Genomic DNA, 23,165 nt, shown 5'->3' with positions numbered 1-23,165 from the left:
CAGAGAAGCCCTGCAAACCACTTGTGACATGTTCAATCAGTCATAGTACCACTTGCATACCCTGCACAAATCTTTTTGTGTTCCAGCTGTGTTTTTACCTTTCTTGAAATAATAAAGCATAATATGCTGAAAATGTTGCTTTTTTTCTTTCATGTTTGATATTAAAATGGCTACACAAAAAGTCATTGAGTTGGACAGCATCACCGATTCAACAGACATGAGTTTGAGCAAGCTCTGGGAGATGGTGAAGGACAGGGAAGCCTGACGTGCTGCAGTCCATGGGGCCGCAAAGAGTTGGACGCGACTGAGTGAAGAACAATGACAACACTTTTGTGTTGTTTTGTGCTTTTTAGCCACCAATTTTGGTGTTTTTAAAAAAATGCCTGCTGATATGACAGCTGTCACAATACAAGCTAACAAAACTGTTCTGAACGAAGTTAAAACGACTGAGTGCTACTAGAGCCATCTTATGGATAAAAACTAACAAAACTTCTGGCCAACCCAGTATATATAAGCAAAATAGGAAAATGAAAACCACCATATTCCCTACCCAGATGCTTACCGCTGTTAACAGTTTATTGTATATTTTTATTTATCTCTATATGTGCATATAAATATTATATAAATATGTATTTTTTAATTGAAGTGGTTTTTTCATACTTGATGTACAGTTTTGTAACTTAGCCACTTTTTGAAAATTAAAAATCTCTACTTTTCCAGACCAATATATTTTCATCTTATCTAAAACCCCAACTGAGTTTTTCTCATTAGTCCCCAAAATATCTTTACTTTGAAAATAGTAACTGAAAGCAAAGAATTATTATTTATTTTTCCTTTCCTGTAGGAACCATATTTCAGGATCACCAAAGTGTTCCAAGTAATAAAGTTTACTGAAGAATGTCAGAAGAGGGCAGAAATAATTAAATTAGAATTATTTCACAGTTATTGCAATTATTGGCTCATATGAGGGTTTTAAATGAGTGTTAAAGGATGAGCTTCATATTTGAAGAGGAAATAGACATCTCTGTAGAATCAAAGTAATGTTATACAAATTACTTCTTAGTCACAAGTTCATAAAGTAAGGATAAGCCTGCCATATCATTAATTCAGTTATCAGTTTAAGTGTCAATAATTGTCATCAAATATCATGAAAGATACTATATAAAAATATACTACATCATCTATAAGTATTCCAAAATGTAAACCTTGAACCCATCAAGTCTTTACATTTAATATCTTTTAGAGAAAGAGTTCAAAAAGTCAGTTTTACAACTATGAAAAATCATATTCTGGGTTGCTAAGCAAATGGGAAGGCAAAATAAAAAAAAATAAAGAGATGTATTGTGCTTAGGGATAAATTTTGTTTTACTATAACTCACTGTACTTAAGAAATAAGTTTGGCAAGAGGTGACCGGCTTAGAGTGTTGACTCCATGTATGGTAAGAGAGCTGGTGGGAAATCTTACTTGAATGGAAAACACAACTCTGAAATTGAGTCAATAGCCTGGTTGCTGAAGAAATGTCTTTCATTATTATGTTATATGTGAGATCCTTATATTTGAAATGAGGATTGTCCATATTCTTAAATAAACCTGCTCCCATGGCCTGAAGTTATGCTTATCTATGTATCATTTGTAATTCTTAGAATTAGGCCAGTTGATGCTAAAGTTTGGTATCAAAGGAAAGTTGGTGGAGTATTTAGTCTCTGTATTATTTTCCTTCAATTGAGTTGAGTGAAAATACAGCTAGTAACATTGTATAGAATGTGGTATTTCCAAAAGATTGTAATGGTAAGAGTTTCTATTTCTTGAGTTCTATGATTCCTATAACAACACTGTAAAATAGGCTTTTAAAATATCCACTTTACAGATGAGGAAAAGAGCTTTGGTGAGGTCACATAGCTAACAAATGACATGGTTAGGATTAGAATCAAGATCTGTCTGATTTAAAGTTGGAGCTCAACTCCTCTACACTACACTACTTTGGTGAGTCAAATTTGTATTAACAAACTTTGTAACATTGATTGAAGTGATTTCTGAGATTTTTTGGGACCTTATAGTCATACTAACTTAAAACAGTTTCTAAATTATCACTAGTAACCTAATGGGATTTCTACACATGAAATAAAAGTATTTAATTCTTTTCAAATATTAGCACTAAAGAAATAAAACATTAACAGAATACTTTTGATTTTCTTTTCAGATGTCAGTTCTCTTCAAAGCAAAGCCTCAGCTTTTACTTGACATTTTGGGCTACTTTTTATGAATTTGACAGTTGTGCATTTGGCATCTGTTCAAATTCTATTTGTAGCTAAATCATGTGAGGGCCAAGGGGATCAGTACAACTGCTTGTTAGCATCTCTAGAGTAATCTTTATTTGTAGAATGTCTTATATAAATTTAAAGATGTTAACATGCTCAATCAGATCTATTTGCCACAGGTTATATAATGTTAGGCTTTTCACAGTAGTTTAATAGAGGTTTGGAGCAAATAATAGGTAGCATAGTTGCTTTTGATTTGAATACTTTTACTCAGAAAAATTACAGACATGATAAAGAGGAAATGATTATTATATTTTGTTAAGGGTAGAATATAAGTAATAGTTGTAGAGTACATTCCCATTAGCCTCACCTATAGTTAGATAAAAGAAACTTACATGTTTTAAAGGGTTTTTTTTTTTTAAAGCAGGGGGCACAGTTATAGTTGAGAATATGTTTCTTTAAGAAATGAGACATTTTGGGACTTCCCTGGTGGTCCAGTGGCTAAGACTCCATACTCCCAATGCAGGGGACCAGGTTTGATCCCTGGCTGGGGAAGTAGATCCCACATGCTAAGTAGATCCCATATGCTAACAGTAGATCCCACAACTAAGAGTTAGCATGCAGCAACTAAATATTTTGCATGCTGCAACAAAGATCTCATGTGCTCCAGCTAAGACCAGGTACAGCCAAATAAATAAATAAAAAAGAAATGAGACATTTAAAAAATAGATTATCACACTTAAAACAATAATTCTTTAATACCATGTATCAGGAAGTCATGACAGAGGATGAGATGGTTGGATGGCATCACCAACTCAATGGACTTGAGTTTGAGCAAGCTCCAGGAGTTGATGATGGACAGGGAAGCCTGGTGTGTGGCAGTCCATGGGGTCACAAAGAGTCAGACACGACTGAGAGACTGAACTGAAGTGAACATGAAGTCAAATTTCCCTGTTGTTTTTGTTTAGTAGCTGAGTTGTGTCCAACTCTTTGTGACTCCATGGACTGTAGCCTGCCAGGCTCCTCTGTCCGTGGAATTTCCCAGGCAAGAATACTGAAGTGGGTTGCCATTTCCTCCTCCAGGGGATCTTCCAGACCCAGGGCTCGATCCCTGGTCTCCTGCTTGGCAGGCAGATTGTTTACCACTGAGCCACCCAGGAAGCCCAAAATTTCCCTAATATCGCACTAATGTCTTTTTATTGAAGTGGTTTTTTTGAATCAGAGGTCCATACATTGCATTGTCTGAGGTTTCTCTTTTCACCCACGACAGTGCCTCCTTTCTTTTCCTTGCCTTCATTTTTGAGTAAAGGTCATTATCTCCCAGAATTTTCCCTGTTCTTAGGTTAGATCCTTGTGTTTATATAGGGTACTATTTTTGTAACAATATAAGAAAGGAGGGGAGAGTTACAATGTAAATGATGTCAGGTCCAAGACTATTGGCTGATAGCAAAAAGTAGAGGGAAGTAATCAACAATGAAGGACCACTAGGGATGCAATCTGCAGCCATCTCTGGAAAGGAGCTGACACTCAACAAAGTCTTAAACGGGGCTGTGTCAACACCCGTTCATCTCTAAGAGGGGTTCCCAAGGTTTGTGGTTAAAGGAAATGACTGGGGGAATGGGACTGGAAGCCTCATTTAGCTGTGCATGTAAGAATACTAGACAAAAGTAAAGTTCCCAAAGGAGTTGACTGAAAACAAGTAGAGAGGAGTATCAACAAGACCTAGAACAGATGGATGACCCTGACAGGAATGCACTAAACAGGCGTTATTGGAATATAGGGTAGGTGCTTTTTTTCTCCACTTTGTTGCCTCTGGGTACCAATGTTCTAGATGGGTAGGAGAGACACTAACTACCTAGAATATCTGGTAGAAGTCATCTAGGTAAGTAGGATCTGTCCTTGTTGGGAGGGGTGAGTAGATGGCTGCTACCTGATAATGTTCGAGTTTGGCACCTTCCTTTCAGCAGAGAACAGCAGAAAGTACAGTTTTGAAACACTGTTAGTTTATAGGGTGAGGCCTCTTGCTCTCTTCTCATTCATTTCAGGAAAGAGGTGGAGTAACATAGATTCTTGATAAACTTTTTTTTGAAAGAGAATGGGCCTCAGTCCTGGTAAAACTGGTAACTTATTAAATCAAAGAATTAAAGTACAATCTGGTTTAAACAAACTGAATTACTTGTGACCTCTCAGAAAGTTTATAGATATGTAAATACAAGCCGAATAAAGTTAACTGGAATAATCTATACTAGTAATATGTAATCTTTTATATGTTAAAAGATACAAAGAAATAAAAGTCATTTGAGCATTCTGCAGTGAAATTACAGTTTTATTAAGAAAGTATTATAGAAGAAAGTATATTTTGAATAATATCATGGTGGTTGAGGGAAAGAGAGTAAAGCTTTGGTGAAAAAAATGAGGTATAATTTCTTTACCATCTTTGCATTATAGTTGCTACAATTTTAGAACCTTAAGGGATCGTGTGGTCTATGTTTCCCATCTTTACATAATGATGATAAAGAGCATTTTATACACCCTAAAACTGGAATGGAAAACATATTAGAACTTGTAATATGTAGTCGGGTAGTCATCAGAAAGAGATGGGTTCTTCTTTTAAAAATTTATTTGGAGCTTAGAGTGCCCTCTGAGCTGAATTAAAACTCAAGAGTCAACCCTAATGCCTGAGCATAAACGTATAACTATTTCCAGAGATGTATTAAAAGTCATAGCATGCACCTAACTTTGAATAGGTAATGTGGGTGGAAAGAGTAGGCAGAGCTTTTCAACAAGATTTCATTGTCCTTAACCTGTGAATATGTAATTACGTAATTCATTATGATGAACTTTCATTTTTAGACTTCTGTGGTGGGAATCATTAATGCTTCACAGTTATGTGAAAAACAGTAATAATTCTGTTTTTTATTATTCTAAATCATGATCTGCTAAATAGATGCTAATTTCTTAGCCTGATTACTAATGAATCATCTTCATTGGTACACTATGCAAATTTGAACTAACAATGTCATTATGAAGAAAAGCACTTAACATGTGGCACCAGTACAGTTATTTAAAAAGAGAATGCCAATAAAATATTAATACAATTTTGCCTATATGGATGAGAAAAGAGAAAAAAAATGAAATTGTTTAGTGATTTTGCTTTTAAAGGCATATTCTAGGTGGAGATAACAATACAATTGGGTGACATACTTGGTCCGATAAGGTCTATTGAATAGTAACTGTAAAGTGAGAATTTGATTGGACTTATCCTGCTGTTAGGCATATGGATGATTATTTTTCATTTAAAATATTAAAATAATTTTAACAGTTCTTACTGTTTTGCATAATCAATAGTTTTATATTTATGCAAATACATGCCACTTTCAAATGTCTTTCTTTTAGCCTCAACTCTCAGACCTCCCATTCGGGATCATTTCATTTTTTTCTGAAGAAAGATATTTCTTCTTTAGACTTTCTGTTGGTGAGAATCTATTATCAGCAAACTCTGTTCTTGCTTGCCTGAAAATGCCTTTATTCTTGTGGCATTCTTGAAAGATCTTTTCACTGGTTATTGAATTGTAGACTGACAGTCATTTTCTTTTAGCCCATGGAGGATATTATTCCACTGCCTTCTGGTTTCTATTGTTACTGACAAAAAGTCAGTTATCAGACACCTTTGAGGATTATCTGTATTTTTTTCCTCTTCTACTTTTATGGCTTTCTTTTCTGTTTTTGGTGTTCTACAGTGTCACTATAATGTATCTAAATATGGATTTATTATTCTTTAAATTGCTTGGGATTTGAGAGACTTTTTAGGATTGTGGGTTGGAGTCTTTCATCAGTTCTGGAAATTCTCATCCATTATCTTGCCAAATATTGCTTCTGTACAGTATTCTCTTTCCTAGTCTTCTGGAGCTATAATTCGAATTAGTTTAGATTTTCTCATAATGTCTTCCATATCAATTAAAATCCCTTTTATATTTTTCTGTTGCATTTGGGATAATTTCATCATCTCTGTCTCCTAGTTTCCTAGATCATACTTCTGCTCTGTCAATTAGACTAGTGAACTTGCCCACTGACAATTAAGCTTTGTCAATTTTTTTTCAAATAACTGCAGTCTTTTTTTATAGTTTCTTGTTCTCTGTACATATTTTCAAGCTTGTTTTTATTTTTTATTCGTTTCATATGTAGAGTGCATCATGAGAAATGCCGGGCTGGATGAAGCACAAGCTGGAATCAAGACTGCCAGAAGAAATATCAGTAACCTCAGATATGCAGCTGATACTGCCCTTAAGGCAGAAAGCAAAGAGGAACTAAAGAGCCTCTTGATGAAGGTGAAAGAGGAGAGTGAAAAAACTGGCTTAAAACTCAATATTCAAAAAACAAATCATGGGGTCCGGTCCCATCACTTCATTGCAAATAGATGGGAAAACAATGGAAACAGGGAGAGACTATTTTTCTGGGCTCCAAAATCACTGCAGATGGTGACTGCAGCCATGAAATTAAAAGACGCTTACTCCTTGGATGAAAAGCTATGACCAACCTAGACAGCGTATTGAAAAGCAGAGACATTACTTTTCCAACAAAGGTCCGTCTAGTCAAAGCTATGGTTTTTTCCAGTAGTCATATATGGATGTGACAGTTGGACCATAAAGAAAGCTGAGCACCGAAAGAATTCGTGCTTTTGAACTGTGGTGTTGGAGAAGACTCTTGAGAGTCCCTTGGACTGCAAGGAGATCCAACCAGTCCATCCTAAAGGAAATCAGTCTTGAATATTCATTGGAAAGACTGACACTGAAGCTGAAACTCCAATACTTTGGCCACCTCATGCAAAGAGCTGACGCACTGAAAAAGACCCTGATGCTGGGAAAGACTGAAGGCAGGAGGAGAAGGGGACAGCAGAGGATGTGGGCTGGAGTTGAGCCTTTGGGGACCCATCTTTCCAGACTTTAATTAGGACTTGAGTCCCTGGAGCATATAGTGGTGACTCCTTAGAATCTTTTGGGTCCTAGTTCACACCCCACAAGCGTATATCCTGTTGGAATTCCCCAATGGCCATGGTATAAGACTGTAGGGCCTGAGCCTCTGGATCTAGGAAGAGGTCATTGACATAAACAAAAGGTCTCCCATATAGCATCTCATAAGGACTAAGACCGGAGAAGGCAATGGCACCCCACTCCAGTACTTTTGCCTGGAAAATCCCATGGACGGTGGAGCCTGGTAGGCTGCAGTCCATGGGATCGTGAAGAGTCGTACACGACTGAGCGACTTACTTTCACTTTTCACTTTCGTGCATTGGGGAAGGAAATGGCAACCCACTCTAGTATTCTTGCCTGGAGAATCCCAGGGACGGGGGAGCCTGGTGGGCTGTTGTCTATGGGGTCGCACAGAGTCGGACATGACTGAAACGACTTAGCTGCAGAAGCAGCAGCAAGGACTAAGACCAACCTGTTCCTTGGGGGCAACATGGGTGCAGAGGAGAGCTATTGGTAAAGCCTCCTTCCATCCCAGGGAGGTCTCCTGGGTTATCTTATTTTATCACTGATTTTAAGAATTGGTTGGGTCTTTCCAGTTTTCCTGAAGACTGAGGCCTCCAGGCACAATGGAGATAATAAGTAATGCCCAATGCTTTAGAGACCCTTTGGGTGACCTTAGAAGTAAATGATGTCCCATTATCACTTTTTTTTTTTTTTCCATTGTCACTTTGTAATGACCTGGGCAGATCAAATCTTGGAATGATTTCTTGGAGTAGGTTTTTTTTTTTTTTTTTACCACTTTCTCAGCCTTTTCAGTCTGGGTGGGAAAGCCTTCAATCCATCCTGTGAATGTATCTACCATGACTAATAGGTATTTATACCCTTGAGAAACTGGCATCTGGGTGAAGTCCATCTGCCAGTCCTCTCCTGGATATGTCCCACGTCGCTGGACTGGCTGGGCCAGCTGGGGTCTTCGAGCTCCTTGGGGGTTGTTTAATTGGCAAGTAGGACAAGAGGAGACGACTTGCCTTATAGTTTGGAGGCCTGTTCCTCTGAAGGACCTTTTTAGTAATCTTTGGAGGGCCTTTTCCCCTAAATGAGTGGTGGCATGTAAGGAGTTAACCAACTTCCACTGGAGGTTTCCAGGCAGAAAAAGGAGTCCCTCCTTTTGCAACCATCCCATGTGATCTTCTTGAAAGCCCTCATTCTTAGCTTTAAGAATCTCACCGTCAGTATATGAAGGAGTTTCTGGCAAATTAGTCTGTGGAACTAGGGTGGCAACCCCTATTAGGTCACTGTTCTGTAATGCTGCTCTCTTAGCTGCCTGATCAGCTGCTTGGTTCCCTCGTGCCACTTCTGTGCTCCTTTTTTGGTGTCCTTTACAGTGGGAGACTGAAACTTCAGTGGGCAGATGGACTGCCTCCAAGAGTCTAGGAATTTAATCACCATATTTGATTGGGGAACCTCGAGTGGTCAAGTGGCCCCTTTCTTTCCAAATAGCCGCATATGCATGTAGCACCAGAAAGGCATACTTTCAGTGTAAATGGCTATTCTTTTTCCTTTCCCAGCTCTAAAGCTCAAGTCAGGGCTATGAGCTCAGCTAATTGGTGGCAGAGGCTTAGCCTCTATGGTCTCAAAATTGGAGACCACTGCATATCCGGCTCTTCTTTTTCCATCCAAGACAAAGCTGCTTCCATCAGTGTACCAGATTTCCTCAGGATTGGTCAGAAGATCTTCTGACAATCCTTCTCGGGGTTTTGTCCAGTGGTCCAAGGTTTCTAGACAAGAGTGAAAGGGGAGAGAGCCCTCGGGGGTAGGCAGGAGGGTGGCTGGGTTAAGAACCTTACAAGGGAATATAGTGAGGCCTGGATTTTCCATTAGTGCTACCTGATATCTGAGGATTCTTTGGTCATACATCCATAAATGGCCTCTCCCATTTAGGAGATTGTTTTACTTGGTGCGTAGTAAAAAGAGTTAGTTTGCCCCCAAAGAAGAGTTTTAAAGCATCTTCTATCATGATTGCAATAGCTGCAAGATTTCGAAGGCAGGGGGGCCAGCCTTGGGCAGTTGGATTGAGCCTCTTGGATAAGTAAGCTACAGGCTGGGGCTCAGACCCCAGCCTTTGAGTTAACACTCTCAAGGCTATTCCCTCTCTTTCATGGACATAAAGTTGGAATGCTTTTTCTGGGTCTGGCAACCTCAAGGCAGGTGCCTGAGTTAAGGTCTGTTTTAGTATAGCCTCTGCCTTCTTTTGAGGAGTTCCCCATATCAGTGGGATTGAATCATCCCATCCCTTTAAGCTTTCATATAAGGGCTGGGCAATTAGACCATAGTTGGGTATTCAGATTCTGCAATACCCAGTTAGCCCCAGGAAAGCTCGCAATCGTTTTCGAGTCGTAGGGGAGGGCTACTGGAGGATTCCTTGTACCCAATCAGAGGACAGCCTCCTAGACCCATGTGTAATCTGAACTCCCAGGTAAGTGACTTTTGTCTTGACCATCTGTGCCTTAGCAAGGGAGACTTTATATCCCCTATCTGCCAAAAAGTTTAGAACCTGAATTGCCTGTTGTTGTGCATTTTTCTCATCTGTAGAGCAGATCAGTAGGTCATCTACATACCTCGGCGCGTCACAGCTCTTGGGTCTTGGACAGACCATGTTATAGGTCTTAGACAAATCAGTGTTACAGCTCTATTTTATTTAGGAGATAGCAGGAGAATCCGTCCTCGAAGCCTGAGGGCATGCCCAACCAAAGACACAAAGAGAAGAGAGTGGCGAGCCCGCAAGCACGAGGGTGGGGGGTGGGGGGGGTAGGGGGCTGGGGGTGGGGGGGGCACGCACGAGCAAGCGCCCTTTGGCTCCTCTTTTTATATGTTTTTCCTTCCCCCGGCCTGCCTGCGGGCCTGCCCTATGCAAACTGGACTAGCCAGGAGTGCTGTTTGTTCTACCTGAAGTTCTCACTCAGGTCCTCGGACCTTCCTTTGACCTTCCTTTGTTCTATTTTCGCGGGCTTTTCCCTTCCTTGTCTTTTAGCCACCGCCATTTTGGACTCCTGTTTCCTATTCTAACTACCTAACAGTTATAATAAAAAGTTTTAGTTTAAAATACTATTCTTAAAACCATTTTAAGAGTAGCAAATTGAAGGGCCTCTCTTAACACAGAGAATGGAAGCTACCAAATACTTTCCAGTTACAGCTTCTGCTTATGTTATGATTATATTGACAATGCAAGATTGAATGATTATTTCCTGAATCCTAGAATATCAGATTTGAAAGGATCTAAAAAACATATATTTTTCAACTGAGATGGCATTGAGATGCCATTTTGCTGCAATCAATTGTGATGTATGTTAAAATCATTCTTCATTCATGACAAATAACTACTACTAGCAATAGTTAAAATACAGAAGGTTATTAAAGATATATTTGAAATCAAGCAGAACCCTGAGAAGACTTTCCAGGGACAGACCCTGGAATCCTCTCCCCCACTCTTGTTTATAGAAAAGTTTTAGCTTTCTCCAAATTTCAAAGAGCAGATTTAATCAGAGCAGTGAGAAAAATGCAGAAACAAAGGAAACCAGTCAAGCAGGACAAAATAATCATTTAGCCACAAGACAAAGTCAAGAGCCTTTAGTTCCTCCTCGAGGGCTATAGATAATATCCCAAGCCATATCCTTGAGTTGTCTTGCAGATACTAAAATTCACACCAGGTGGAAGAAGTTAACTGCTGACCCCCAGCACATAGAATCCAGATTGGTTGGAACCAGAAAGATGATAATGTTGACTCTCAAATACCACCCTGTTACCTCACCACCAATCAATCAGAAGGATGTCCACAAACTGATCAGGCTCCCTGAGACCCTCACCTTGCCTTTAAAAACCCTTCTCATCAGGGAGTTTGGGTCTTTTGAGCATGAGCTGCCTCTTCTCTTTGCTTGACCCCACACTGGGCACCTTGCAAAATACCCTGCACTTCCCTTCACCACAACTTGGTGTCAAGGAATGACTTTACTGTGCACCAGTGAGGGGACCCAAATTCGGTTCTGCGATATATTAATTATTTACATTGTCTTCCCTATTATATCTTCACTTTCACTTACGTGCATTCTGGGTGGGTGTGTGGGTGTGTGTGTTGGTGAGAGGAGTTACAGCTAGTTTGAAAACAATTTGCATAATCCTGGGTACACCATGACTATTTGTTTCAAATATGAACATCATCCATTGGAAAAAAAGATTGCATACCATTCCTTAAAGAGCATGTAGTCCGACTCCCTTTTATCAGAACTTGAAATGCAGAGAGTAACTTACCTAGTTGCATATCTAATTAACCAAAGCTTCCTTGATTCCAGTACAGTGCTTTGCATTTCAATAAATGACTTTATTTTCAACAACCAGTGTAAGAAATGGCTGTCTGAGGAAGCCTTACAAATAAATGTGAAAAGAAGAGAAGCGAAAGGCAAAGGAGAAAAGGAAAGATATACCCATTTGAATACAGAGTTCCAAAGAATAGCAAGGAGAGATAAGAAAGCCTTTCTCAGTGATCAGTGCAAAGAAATAGAGGGAAATAATAGAATGGGAAAGACTAGACATCTCTTCAAGAAAATTAGAGATACCAAGGGAACATTTCATGCAGAGATGGGCTCAATAAAGGACAGAAATGGTATGGACCTAACAGAAGCAGAAGATATTAAGAAGAGGTGGCAAGAATACACAGAAGAACTATACAAAAATATCTTCATGACCCAGATAATCACAATGGTGTGACCACTCACCTAGAGCCAGACATCCTGGAATGAGAAGTCAACTGGGCCTTAGGAAGCATCACTACGAACAAAGCTAGTGGAGGTGATGGAATTCCAGCTGAGATATTTCAAATCCTAAAAGATGATGCTGTGAAACTGCTGCACTCAATATGCCAGCAAATTTGGAAAACTCAGCAGAGGCCACAGGACTGGAAAAGGTCAGTTTTCATTCTAATCCCAAAGAAAGGCAATGCCAAAGAATGCTCAAACTACCGTGCAATTGCACTCATCTCACATGCTAGCAAAATAATGTTCATTATTTTCCAAGCCAGGCTTCAATAGTATGTGAATTGTGAGCTTTCAGATGTTCAAGTTGGATTTAGAAAAGGCAGAGGAACCAGAGATCAAATTGCCAACATCTGTTGGATCATCGAAACAGCAAGAAGTTCCAGAAAAACATCTATCTCTGCTTTATTGACTATGCCAAATCCTTTAACTGTGTGGATCACAACAAACTGTGGAAAATTCTGAAAGGAATGGGAATACCAGAACACCTGACCTGCCTCCTGAGAAATCTGTATGCAGGTCAAGAAGTAACAGTTAGAAGTGGACATGGAACAGACAGGTTCCAAATTGAGAAAGGAGTACATCAAGGCTGTATATTGTCACCCTGTTTATTTACCTTATATGCAGAGTAATCATGAGAAATGCTTGGCTGGATGAAGCACAAGCTGGAATAAAGACTGGCTGGAGAAATATCAATAGCCTCAGATATGCAGATGACACCACCCTTATGGCAGAAAGCAAAGAAGAACTAAAGAGCCTCTTGATGAAAGTGAAAGAGGAGAGTCAAAAAGTTGGCTTAAAGCTCAACATTCGGAAAACTAAGACCATGGCATCCAGTCCCATCACTTCATGGCAAATAGATGGAGAAACAGTGGAAACAGTGAGAGACTTTATTTTCTTGGGCTCCAAAATCACTGCAGATGGTGACTGCAGCCATAAAATTAAAAGACGCTTGCTTCTTGGAAGAAAACCTATGACAAACCTAGACAGCACATTAAAAAGCAGAGACATTACTTTACTGACAAAGGTCTGTCTAGGCACGGCTATGGTTTTTCCAGTAGTCATGTATGGATATGGATGTGAGAGTTGAACTATAAAGAGCTGAGTGCTGAAGAATTGATGCTTTTGAACTGTGGTGTTGGAAAAGACTCTTGAGAGTCCCTTGGACTGCAAGGAGATCCAACCAGTCAATCCTAAAGGAGATCAGTCCTGAATAATCATTGGAAGGACTGATTTTGAAGCTGAAACTTTAATACTGTGGCCACCTGATAGGAAGAACTGACTCATTGAAAAAGACCCTGATGCTGGAGGCAGGAGGAGAAGGGGACAGTAGAGGATGAGATGGTTGGATGGCATCACTGACTCAATGGACATGAGTTCGTATAAACTTCGGGAGTTGGTGATGGACAGGAAAGCCTGGCGTGCTGCAGTCCATGGGGTTGCAGAGTTAGACACGGCTGAGTGACTGACTGAACTGAATTTATCTAGTCACATATCTAATTAACCTAAGCTTCCTTGATTCCAGTACAGTGCTTTCCATTTCAATAAATGACTTTATTGTCAACAGCCAGTGTAAGAAAGTGGGGTTGAGGCAGAAGAGGACTAGACAAGGCAATTCATCATCTACATCTAATCTTTAGTCTCAGTTCCCAAAGTCAAGGAAAAGCCAAAGAGCCCAGATGGTATATTTTGCATCTTATCTATGCTCTGGGAACATTCTTTTTGAACTCTTGTTGTTGTTGTTTTGTCGTGTGTCCTACACTTTGTGACCCCATGGACTGTAGCCCACCAGGCTCCTCTGTCCATGGCATTTCCCAGGCAATAATACTGGAGTGGGTTGCCATTTTCTTCTCCAAGGGATCTTCCTCTGGACCCAGGGATCAAACCCATGTCTGCAGCTTGGCAGGCTGATTTCTTACTGCTGAGCCACCAGGATAGCCCATAGATTTTGAAATCTATATGACTGAAACTCAGAATAAGAAATACAGTTTAAATCACAACACAGGCCATAGGCACCCTCCTCCATAACTGAAACAAAAGTTTCAGAATCTTTGCCCTTTTTATATACACACTCTGATCTTTTATTTTAGATTCCATTCTAGCCTATCATTAAAAAGTAAAATAGACTTTTGAGTCAGTTCAAAAACCCCTGCTCTAGAAAATAGAAGACAGGCTTCAATCTGCTCACAAACTCCAAAATTACTAGCTTTGCTGAAATTGTGTCATTCACAATTTTTTCAGAATACGAAACTTCCCTCATATTTATCTGAACCACAACTACAATCTCTCAGACTTCAGAACAGAACCTATAGAATCTTTTCCTCATTGGAACACCACTTCATTATAATATCTCACAGATTCTAAGACTCATTGTTTTTCACATTTTAACATCTCCTAGTTTAAGATGCATCTTTAAAAAATCAGTGGCATGGCACAGATTAATTGGCAGTTTCTTTTCTTTCTTGGATAACATGAAATAATGGTGAGTCTTAAATTCCATGATCTTTTAGAGTTTGTATGAAATATTTTAGTAATAAGGATTATACAGGCCAAACTCTTCTGCTTATTCATTTCAAAGTATTCAGCTGATCAGAATGTTTTTTCACCTCTTAAGAAAACGTAATCAGATGAGAATCCCGTAAGGAAAAAACTTAGTTCTGGGTTAGAAGGAAAAATCAGTTACAAACTGAGTTTACTTATTAGTGAAAGCTTTTTCATGTGACTTCATTGTTAACAGAATTTGACCATGATCTTTCTGCTTTTCTACCTGCCTTATTTTTGTATTGTTACTGTCTCTTGGTCACTGACACTACTCTTCCTCTCATTACCAGGTTAAGGGGCGAGTTCCTTGGATGCTGGTTAAAAGGGAAGGCAAAAGGTTATGTCCAAAAGTTATTGTACCTGAAAAAAAAAATCAAGAATTAGGCTTTATTTTAAAAATGGAATGAATCGTCAAATTTCTGTGTATCTGTTTAAATAGTCACCAACCTAACACATTGTAAAACTTAATGACTGTAAAACTGGAACGAAGGATCCTGAACAGAACTAGGAACCGAAATAACTTTGCTAAGCTATTTTCATCTCAGCATGAAAGAAATGCACCATCCTCTCCTCAAAAATAAAAATCTCGAATGAAGAAAACAGTACATTAAATGCCACAACTGATGCGCTACTAGAAACAGGAAGAAGTAGTTACTGCTTTCCAAGGCAGACACCACGATGCTTTCTGCTTCGTTTGCTTGGCGAAAACTTTAGGCAAGCCCCAGGCTGGGGAGGTGGGGGGGACCCCGAGTACTACCGGGAGCTCTACGGGACAGTCTCCTGAGTGTAGGCAGGGCCCTGCACGACCGGTCCCAAAGGCGTCGCCTTCACAGGCGCGGGGCGGGCGGGCGGCTTCGCCTCCCGAGCCCGCCCCAGGCTGTGCAGAGGCGTTTTCGGCCGCGATAAGACTCCACCAGAACCAGGTGTTGACAGTTAGTCCCGCGCGGCCGACGCCCGCCAAGCTGGAGAGGCTTCTCGGTCCCCGCCTCCGCGCGCCGTCACGTGACGGGAAGGGGGCATGGCCCCAGCCCGCTCGCAGGGGGCGGGGCCGGGCGGGGCCGGGGGCGGGGCCTCGAGTGTGAAGGAGCTCGGCGGCTCCGGATGCCCAGAGAGGCGGCGGCGCGGCCGATGACCGCATCAGGCCGCGACTCGTTCCCCGGCGGGCGGCGGTGGTAGCGGCAGCCCCAGCGGCTGCAGCGATAGCTGTCGCCGGCGCGGTAGGCGCTGCCGGGAGCCCGCAGACAGAGGGAGGTGCGGCCGGCAGGCGGTGGGGCCGGCGTTCCCGCCCTCTTCGCGGGCCGAGCGGGCACTGCCTCCTCGGCCGCGAGGCAGCGCCCTTGGGCTGGGCTCGTGCCCCAGCTGCCGCCGGCGACTGCGGCTGAGAGAAGTTGGGGTCCGACCGGCCGCCCGCGCCCCGCCTCCCCGGGGGCTCCGCACCGGTGAGTGTAGCGCGGGTCTCTGTCCGCACCGACGGGCGGCAGCACGCCTGCCTCCCACGTTCTGCACTCGGGCCGGCGGGGGCTGCGGGCGCCTCGCGCCAGGGAGGTGTCCTTTGGCCCCTTTGGCCCCTCTTTAAGTGGGACGTTCCGAAGGCTGGAGAGGATGGAATGTCTTGGGGCCCACGGTGAGTGCGTATGCAGCCTCACAAAGCCGCAGCAGGGGCAGGGGCCGGTACCGTCTTTTGGACGGCCCCGGAGTCGGCCCCCGCCCGAAGTTTGCTTGGGCGGACGGCGGGGTCTCGCCGGAGGCCCTGGCGCCGGGGAGGGGGCGCTTTGTCACTTGGTGCATTTCAGGCGCGGCTCCCGTTTTCCTGTGACAGCCCCGGAGGCGGGCTGTGGCGCGCACCGCAGACCGCGCCCGCCCTGGGAGAGCCGAGCGCCTCGCTGTTGTTCCTCTAAACCTCAGTTCCTGTGGCCTTCTTGAAGCGCAGGAGGAAGGCGAAGCCTTTGCTGTACTTTTACATTTAGTCTTTGTGTCTGAGCCCTTACTGGAGAATGGACTCGGGTTCCGAGAAGCTTTACAAAGAGCGTGCCTTTGGTTCATTGAGCCATCCACTCAAGACAGGCCCAGGCGAAGCAACAGCATATGCACATTTTCCATTCACAAAAGTCATTCTCCACTTTATGAGAGACATCTGCGATTGGGGAACATACCTAATTTAATTTTCTCTAAATATTTCCTGAAACAATAGGTAACCTACTTAAATAGATGGAGAAATTTACCCGACTGATGTTATATGCATATTTACTTTAAATAATTTAATGAAGATTTTGTCTTTCTGATGCTGGAAGATGTAAATGACTTCTAAGTAGTATTACATTGCACTGTGTATGGTAGAGTTATTCGTTTTTAATTAACTTTCTCTGAAACTTAGCTTCAAATTAGAGCCACTGTAGACCTTTTCAAAAATAATTATTTAAAAGTGTTTTTTTTTTTTTTTTGGCCTCCCTTATGATTCCAAGGATGTGAATTCTTTGTTAGGTTTCGTTCTTCCATCTCATCCAGTGGTATCTAAACTTGATCATGCGGAGAGACTAGGGTGAATTTCTGTGCTTGCTCGAACCTGTTTTGCATTGACAATTTTAAGATCATGCTGGCTTTATGAAGCAGGTTGGAGAAGGAAGAGTGTCCTGTATTACAGCTAATTTAAAATGTTACCTCCCACCTTTTTTTTTCTTTTTTCATTACTAACTATGTGAAATGACTGCAATATGCCTGTTCAAAGTAATGGAAAAGGGAATAAATGAAACATAAGAACTACTTTTTAGGTCTTTAATTATGGAGTTAAGTTGTTGTGTTCAAATTCCATGTGAACTGTTTGAGCTACAATACATTGTACACAGGTGCTTAGAAGGGCCTGTTTAATTAAACACGGTCATGGTTTATTTCTCTTTCATTGAATCATAATGTTTGTTGTAGTTGTGATCTGTGAAAAGGTACTGCTACATATTTTTTTTTTTTTCAGTTAGAATATTATGACCTTTTAGAGGCAATCAAATGTTTCTTACAAAGTATTTATGGTACCTATAAATGTGGTAATATCTAGTTTTTAGGTTTCTTTTGAGTTGAAAAAGCCATAAAAGATAGTTAGGAAACAAATAATAGAGCTCTGTGTAATGGAATTATGCTTTAGTTTTGATTTAAGAAAAAAGTGGTAAAGTTATGAATTTACAAAGCTTGCATTATAAAAAGATCTCTCTTTTTAAGGAATTAATTGCATAATTTCTCTAATGAGTGTCCTTAGTACATTTAAACTTGGTTTACAAATAATCCTTCAAGAGCAGATTATTTGAATTGAAGTATGAAATGACAAAATAAAGAAGTGATACTTAGAGTTTTCTATTATTTTGGAAAATCCTTATCCTAATAATACTTGAAGTATTGTGTTTTAATATTTACATCATAATATCCAAAGCTGAAAACTTTTATAGCAATGATCTTGGAGCACTGAGGAATTAAAAAGGTCCTATTTTATGAATATGACCTGCAAATAATACATAAATGCCAACTTGAATTAAGTCTCTGAGTACTTCATTAATGAAGGTGGCTGCGTGCAGGGAAATTGAAGTAGAGTTTCCTTGTGGTTGGAACACAGAAAGAGCTATCTGGACTAATGTGTGAAGATTTCATGTCAATATTTTCTTTTGGAAACCTCTGAAAGACTTAAGATCTATCCTTCCTTCCAGCTTGGTCCTCACCCCCTCATATATCCTCTCAAAGGCATGAAATTGAAGGTCTCATCTGGAACACTTGATAGAAGGATTTTTCCTTCCTGAAGAATGTTACCAAGTTTGTAAGGAGAGAGTTTTCTTCAGAGACCTTGTAGGAAAGAGTTCTTGTCCTGAAACAACATACTCTTCTACCCTTTGTTAATTTTTGTTGTTAAAGCTGGAAACAATGTAAACTCTCCATGATAGCAAGAACCATTGAAGTTCCAAATGCTTAAGAGTTATTGAATGAAAAAATGTGGTTCCAGATACATGATTGGAAAACAAAGAGGAGTAGGTGGTAATATAATCTAGATTAGATACAAGGAAGGAGGTGACAAAAATGATGTGTCTAAGAAGGGAGGCAACTCATTTCATCTGGGGAACTTTCTTGGAAGAGATGATTTCTTCATTTAAGTCTTGACTGAAGGCGGTGTGTCTGATGATAAGCAGATGTTCTAAGGGGTAGACAGCTTGAGCCAAAACATTTAAATTGGACTGGGTAGTCATGCCAGATTAAACACAGTAAGTCTTTTTGGTAACATGAAGAATTTTTGTTTTTCCCTTCTAACTGTTACCTCTCCTCGATAAAAAGTGTTGACATACTTTATAAGAGCTGAAATTTAGAGTACTTGAGTTTTGGAAGTGACAATGGTAAAGTGAAAGCAGGAACATTGATCTGGAGGTTGGAAAACTTGATGGGATTTCTGGCTGCATTTTATACAAGAAATCAGGGGCTTCCTTGATACCTCAGTTGGTAAAAAATCCGCTTGCAAAGCAGGAGACCAGGGTTCAATTCCTGGATTGGAAAGATCCGCTGGAGAAGGGATAGACTACCTACTCCAGTATTCTTGGGCTTCCGTTATGGCTCAGCTGGTAAAGAATCTGCCTGCAATGCGGGAGACCTAGGTTCAATCCCTGGGTTGGGAAGATCCCCTGGAGAAGGGAAAGGCTACCCACTCCAGTATTCTGGTTTGGAGAATTCCATGGACTATACAGTCCATGGGGTTGTAAAGGATCAGAGACTATTGAGCAACTTTCACTTTATATAAGAAAGATAGGTAAACCACTGGGCCTTAGCTTTCTCATTTGTAAAAGGAGAAGAATAATCCTTATCCACATGGTTATTGGGGAAAAGAGATTACAAAACATGTCAAAGTGCCTATTTCAATATTTTTCCCCCCAAATTTGAAACTTTTTATTTTGTATCGGGATTTAACTGACAAACAATGTCATGGTAGTTTCAGATGAACAGCAAAGGGACTCAGCTATGTGTATACATATATCCATTCTCCCTGAAACTCCCCCGAAAGTGCCTATTTCAGTACTAACACATAGGAGAAATCAAACGTTAAATTACTTAAAACATTTCTTTGTCATTAGAGCTTTAAAAAATATTTTGATGTATTTATCACAGACTTTGATATTTATTTATCTTTGCATTGACCCATTGTGTTACCTTTAAATTTACCGGTATCTAAATTCTAGATACTTAATTTTCTTTCAGTCAAGCATAATGTTTTCTGATAGAAATGAGGCTTCATTGTGTTACTTCTTAATGTTACAAACCACAGGGAATGTTAGATACTTCAAATTTGTAAAGCTTTAAGGGATTATGTGTTACTGAAAAATCTGAGCCTTTAGGCTTTTTTTCTTTATAGAATTTGTTTTTGAAGAAATTGTGCTTGCCTGTCATGCAATCTGTCTATTCACTGTTGTGAAAAAAAAAAAAGTACATTTTCCTGCTATTACAAAAAAAAAATTACTGCAAATATCATCTGTATGTTTTTAGTGATTTGAGTGACTGTAAACCATGAAGAGTGTCTATCTGCTGTGTTTTAGTTTAGAATTCAATATTTTGTGAGCAGTCTTATAGACTTCTGCATCATTTCTTATCTAAGCTTTTTGCTCTAGTAGCTGTGTATTCTTTCATGAATCTCAAAATTTCATTATACTTTGTGAACTCTTTGCAGTGTTTAAATTCATAAAGCAGGCTGTCCTTTGTATAATATTTGAAAGGGAATTGTATTATGAAAAGACCAAAAAGAGTCTTGAATCTCAAACAATAAGCCAGTTACCTACCATCTTCCATATTCACAAAGGACTGGGAAAAAAAAAAAGAGGCAACAGTTTTTGAACTTGAAGACTTTTCAAATAAAAAGGACACTTTTTAATTCAGGATTGTTAAAAACATGTTAGATTCAGAGGGAGATTGATAGCTCCTGAAGGCGTCTTATGAGGAGTGGTTGGCGTTAATAATAATGGTAACTAATATGTGCTGAGTACTAACTGTGTATCAGGTACTTGACATATGTACTTGACTGTGATCCCCTCCTCCCCAAATCAGGTTATTTTCTTGTCCCTTTTTAAACCTCAATCACTGAGAGATTAAGCAGTAGGCTGGAGAGCCAGGAGTTGAACTAACCCTGAGTCACAGAGAGGGTAAGTAGCAGTTGGTGGAACTTGCCAGAAGGGTTTTGAATTTGAGGTTTACCCTGACTTCTCACATCAGAGCCTGACCTTTTAGCCATCACATTACACTGCCTTGTGTGGTTTATTGCCAGTTGGTCCTCGTGTCAGGTCTTGACCTTTATGATCTTTCTCAGTCTATTTTGACTTTGTGATTTGATGAAAATACAGTTTGTAATAAGATTACCTCGATTTGCTTCATTTCATGTGTATTTGGCTGACATCCTTTATTTTATGTGGAGTAAAGCAAATAATGCATTATTGTTCATTCAGTTGCCATTTTCTCACTAGGAAATTGCAGACTAAACTGGAATTGTATTTTAAGGTGATTTTTTACAATTTTAAAAATTCATACTTTTTTTTTAAAGAGTAAAACTAATGCACAGAATTGGTATGAATGGGTTATTATGAGTGATATTTAATGTTTTTATGAGTGATATTTAATCGTACAAATCTGTATAATTAAAATCTATCCTTTTGAAATGTCCACTGTTAAAATAACTTTGTTGGCTGCCAGATGCCACTATTAGCAGGAGAAACAATAGAGTGGGAAAGACTAGAGATCTCTTCAAGAAACTTAGAGATACCAAGGGAACATTTCATGCAAGGATGGCACAATAAAGGACAGAAACGGTATGGACCTGACAGAAGCAGAAGATACTAAGAAAAGGTGGCAAGAATACACAGAAGAACTATGCAAAACAGATCTTTACGACCCAGATGACCACGATGGTGTGATCATTCACCAGAGCCAGACATCCTGGAGTCTGAAGTCAAGTGGGCCATAGGAAGCATCACTATGAACAAAGCTAGTGGAAGTGATGGAATTCCAGCTGAGATATTTCAAATCCTAAAAGATGATGCTGTGAAAGTGCTGCACTCAATATGCCAGCAAATTTGGAAAACTCAGCAATGGCCACAGGACTGGAACAGGTCAGTTTTCATCCCAACCCCAAAGAAAGGCAATGCCAAAGAATGCTCAAACTACCACACAATTGCACTCATCTTACATGCTGGCAAAATAATGCTCAAAATTCTCCAAAGCAGGCTTCAATATTACGTGAACTGAGAACTTCCAGATGTTGAAGCTCCATTTAGAAAAGGCAGAGGAACCCGAGGTTAAATTGCCAACATCTGTTGGATCATTGAAAAAGCCAAGAGAATTCCAAAAAAACATCTGCTTTATTGACTATGCCAAAGCCTTTGACTGTGTGGATCACAGCAAACTGTGGAAAATTCTTCAAGAGATGGGAATACCAGACTACCTTACCTGCCTTCTGAGAAATCTGTATGCAGGTCAAGAAGCAACAGTTAGAACCAGACATGGAATAATGGACTGGTTCCAAATTGACAAAGGCGTACGTTAAGGCTGTATATTGTCACCCTGCTTATTTAACTTATATGCAGAGTACATCATGCAAAATGCTGGGCTGGATGAAGCACAAGCTGGAATCAAGATTGGTAGGAAAAATATCAAAAATTTCAGATATGCAGATGACACCATCCTTACGGCAGAAAGCAAAGAGGAACTGAAGAGCCTCTTGATGAAAGTGAAAGAGGAGAGTGAAAAAGTTGGCTTAAAACTCAACATTCAGAAAACTAAGATCATGGCATCTGGTCCCATCACTTCATGGAAAATAGATGGGGAAACAGTGGAAACACAGACTTTATTTTGGGGGTCTCCAAAATCACTGCAGATGGTGACTGCAGCCATGAGATTAAAAGACGCTTGCTCTTTGGAAGAAAAACTATGACCAACCTAGACAGCATGTTAAAAAGCAGAGACATTACTTTGCTGGCAAAGGTTATCTTGTCAAAGCTATGGTATTTCCAGTAGTCATGTATGGATGTGAGAATTGGACCATAAAGAAAGCTGAGTGCTGAAGAATTGATGCTTTTGAACTGTGTTGTTGTGGGGAAGACTCTTGAGAGTCCCTTGGACTGCAAGGAGATCAAACCAATCAGCCCTAAAGGAAATCAGTCCTGAATATTCATTGAAAGGACTGATGCTGAAGCTGAAACTCCATTCCTTTGGTCACCTGATGGGAAGAACTGACTCTTTTGAAAAGACCCTGATGCTGGGAAAGATTAAAAGCGGGAGGAGAAGGGGACGACACAGGATGAGATGGTTGGATGGCATCACCGACTTAATAGACATGTGTTTGAGCTGGCTTCAGGAGTTGGTGATGGACAGGGAGCCCTGGCATGCTGGAGTCCATGGGTCGCAAAGAGTCGGACATGACTGAGCGACTGAACTGAACTGAGTTTATCAGATTACATAGCTTTTTACAAAGAAGGCTAATACTCCAGTGAAAATTATGAAGTATGTGTAAGTGCATTTTGATGGGGTGAGGGTATGGTATTTGATTGATACAAAAGTCACTGTGATTTCTGACCATGAATTTTAAATTATT

At 40.3% G+C, this 23,165-nt stretch overlaps 2 protein-coding genes across 28 annotated transcripts in view; one reads left to right on the top strand and one right to left on the bottom strand.

The window, feature by feature from the left end:
- LOC145545634 (uncharacterized) overlaps positions 1–15,713 on the bottom strand; it is a 64,290-nt gene extending 48,577 nt beyond the window's left edge. Inside the window, exon 1 of the mRNA XM_081590482.1 lies at positions 15,333–15,713. Within this exon, the coding sequence (XP_081446608.1) occupies positions 15,333–15,713 (381 nt within the window). The remainder of the gene's footprint in view (positions 1–15,332) is intronic.
- The window catches only part of OSBPL8 (oxysterol binding protein like 8), a 159,854-nt gene continuing 151,092 nt past the window's right edge, over positions 14,404–23,165 (top strand). For 13 of the 27 annotated variants that reach the window (XR_014051710.1, XR_014051708.1, XR_014051706.1 and 10 more), the window contains exon 1: positions 15,683–16,014. Coding sequence is in view for 2 of the 27 variants with exons in the window: in XM_081483891.1 (XP_081340017.1) it covers positions 16,183–16,199 (17 nt within the window). In the remaining 25 variants the exon portion in view is untranslated. Of the gene's footprint in view, positions 14,517–15,682; positions 16,200–23,165 lie in introns of those variants that run through there. The other 14 variants (XR_014051709.1, XR_014051707.1, XM_081483909.1 and 11 more) reach the window with 2 other exon arrangements.

The sequence above is a fragment of the Giraffa tippelskirchi genome, chromosome 4, assembly GCF_054371585.1.
Source record: "Giraffa tippelskirchi isolate mGirTip1 chromosome 4, T2T-mGirTip1v1.2.pri, whole genome shotgun sequence".
Lineage (NCBI taxonomy): Eukaryota > Metazoa > Chordata > Mammalia > Artiodactyla > Giraffidae > Giraffa > Giraffa tippelskirchi.
This window is presented reverse-complemented; position numbering and strand designations above follow the sequence as displayed.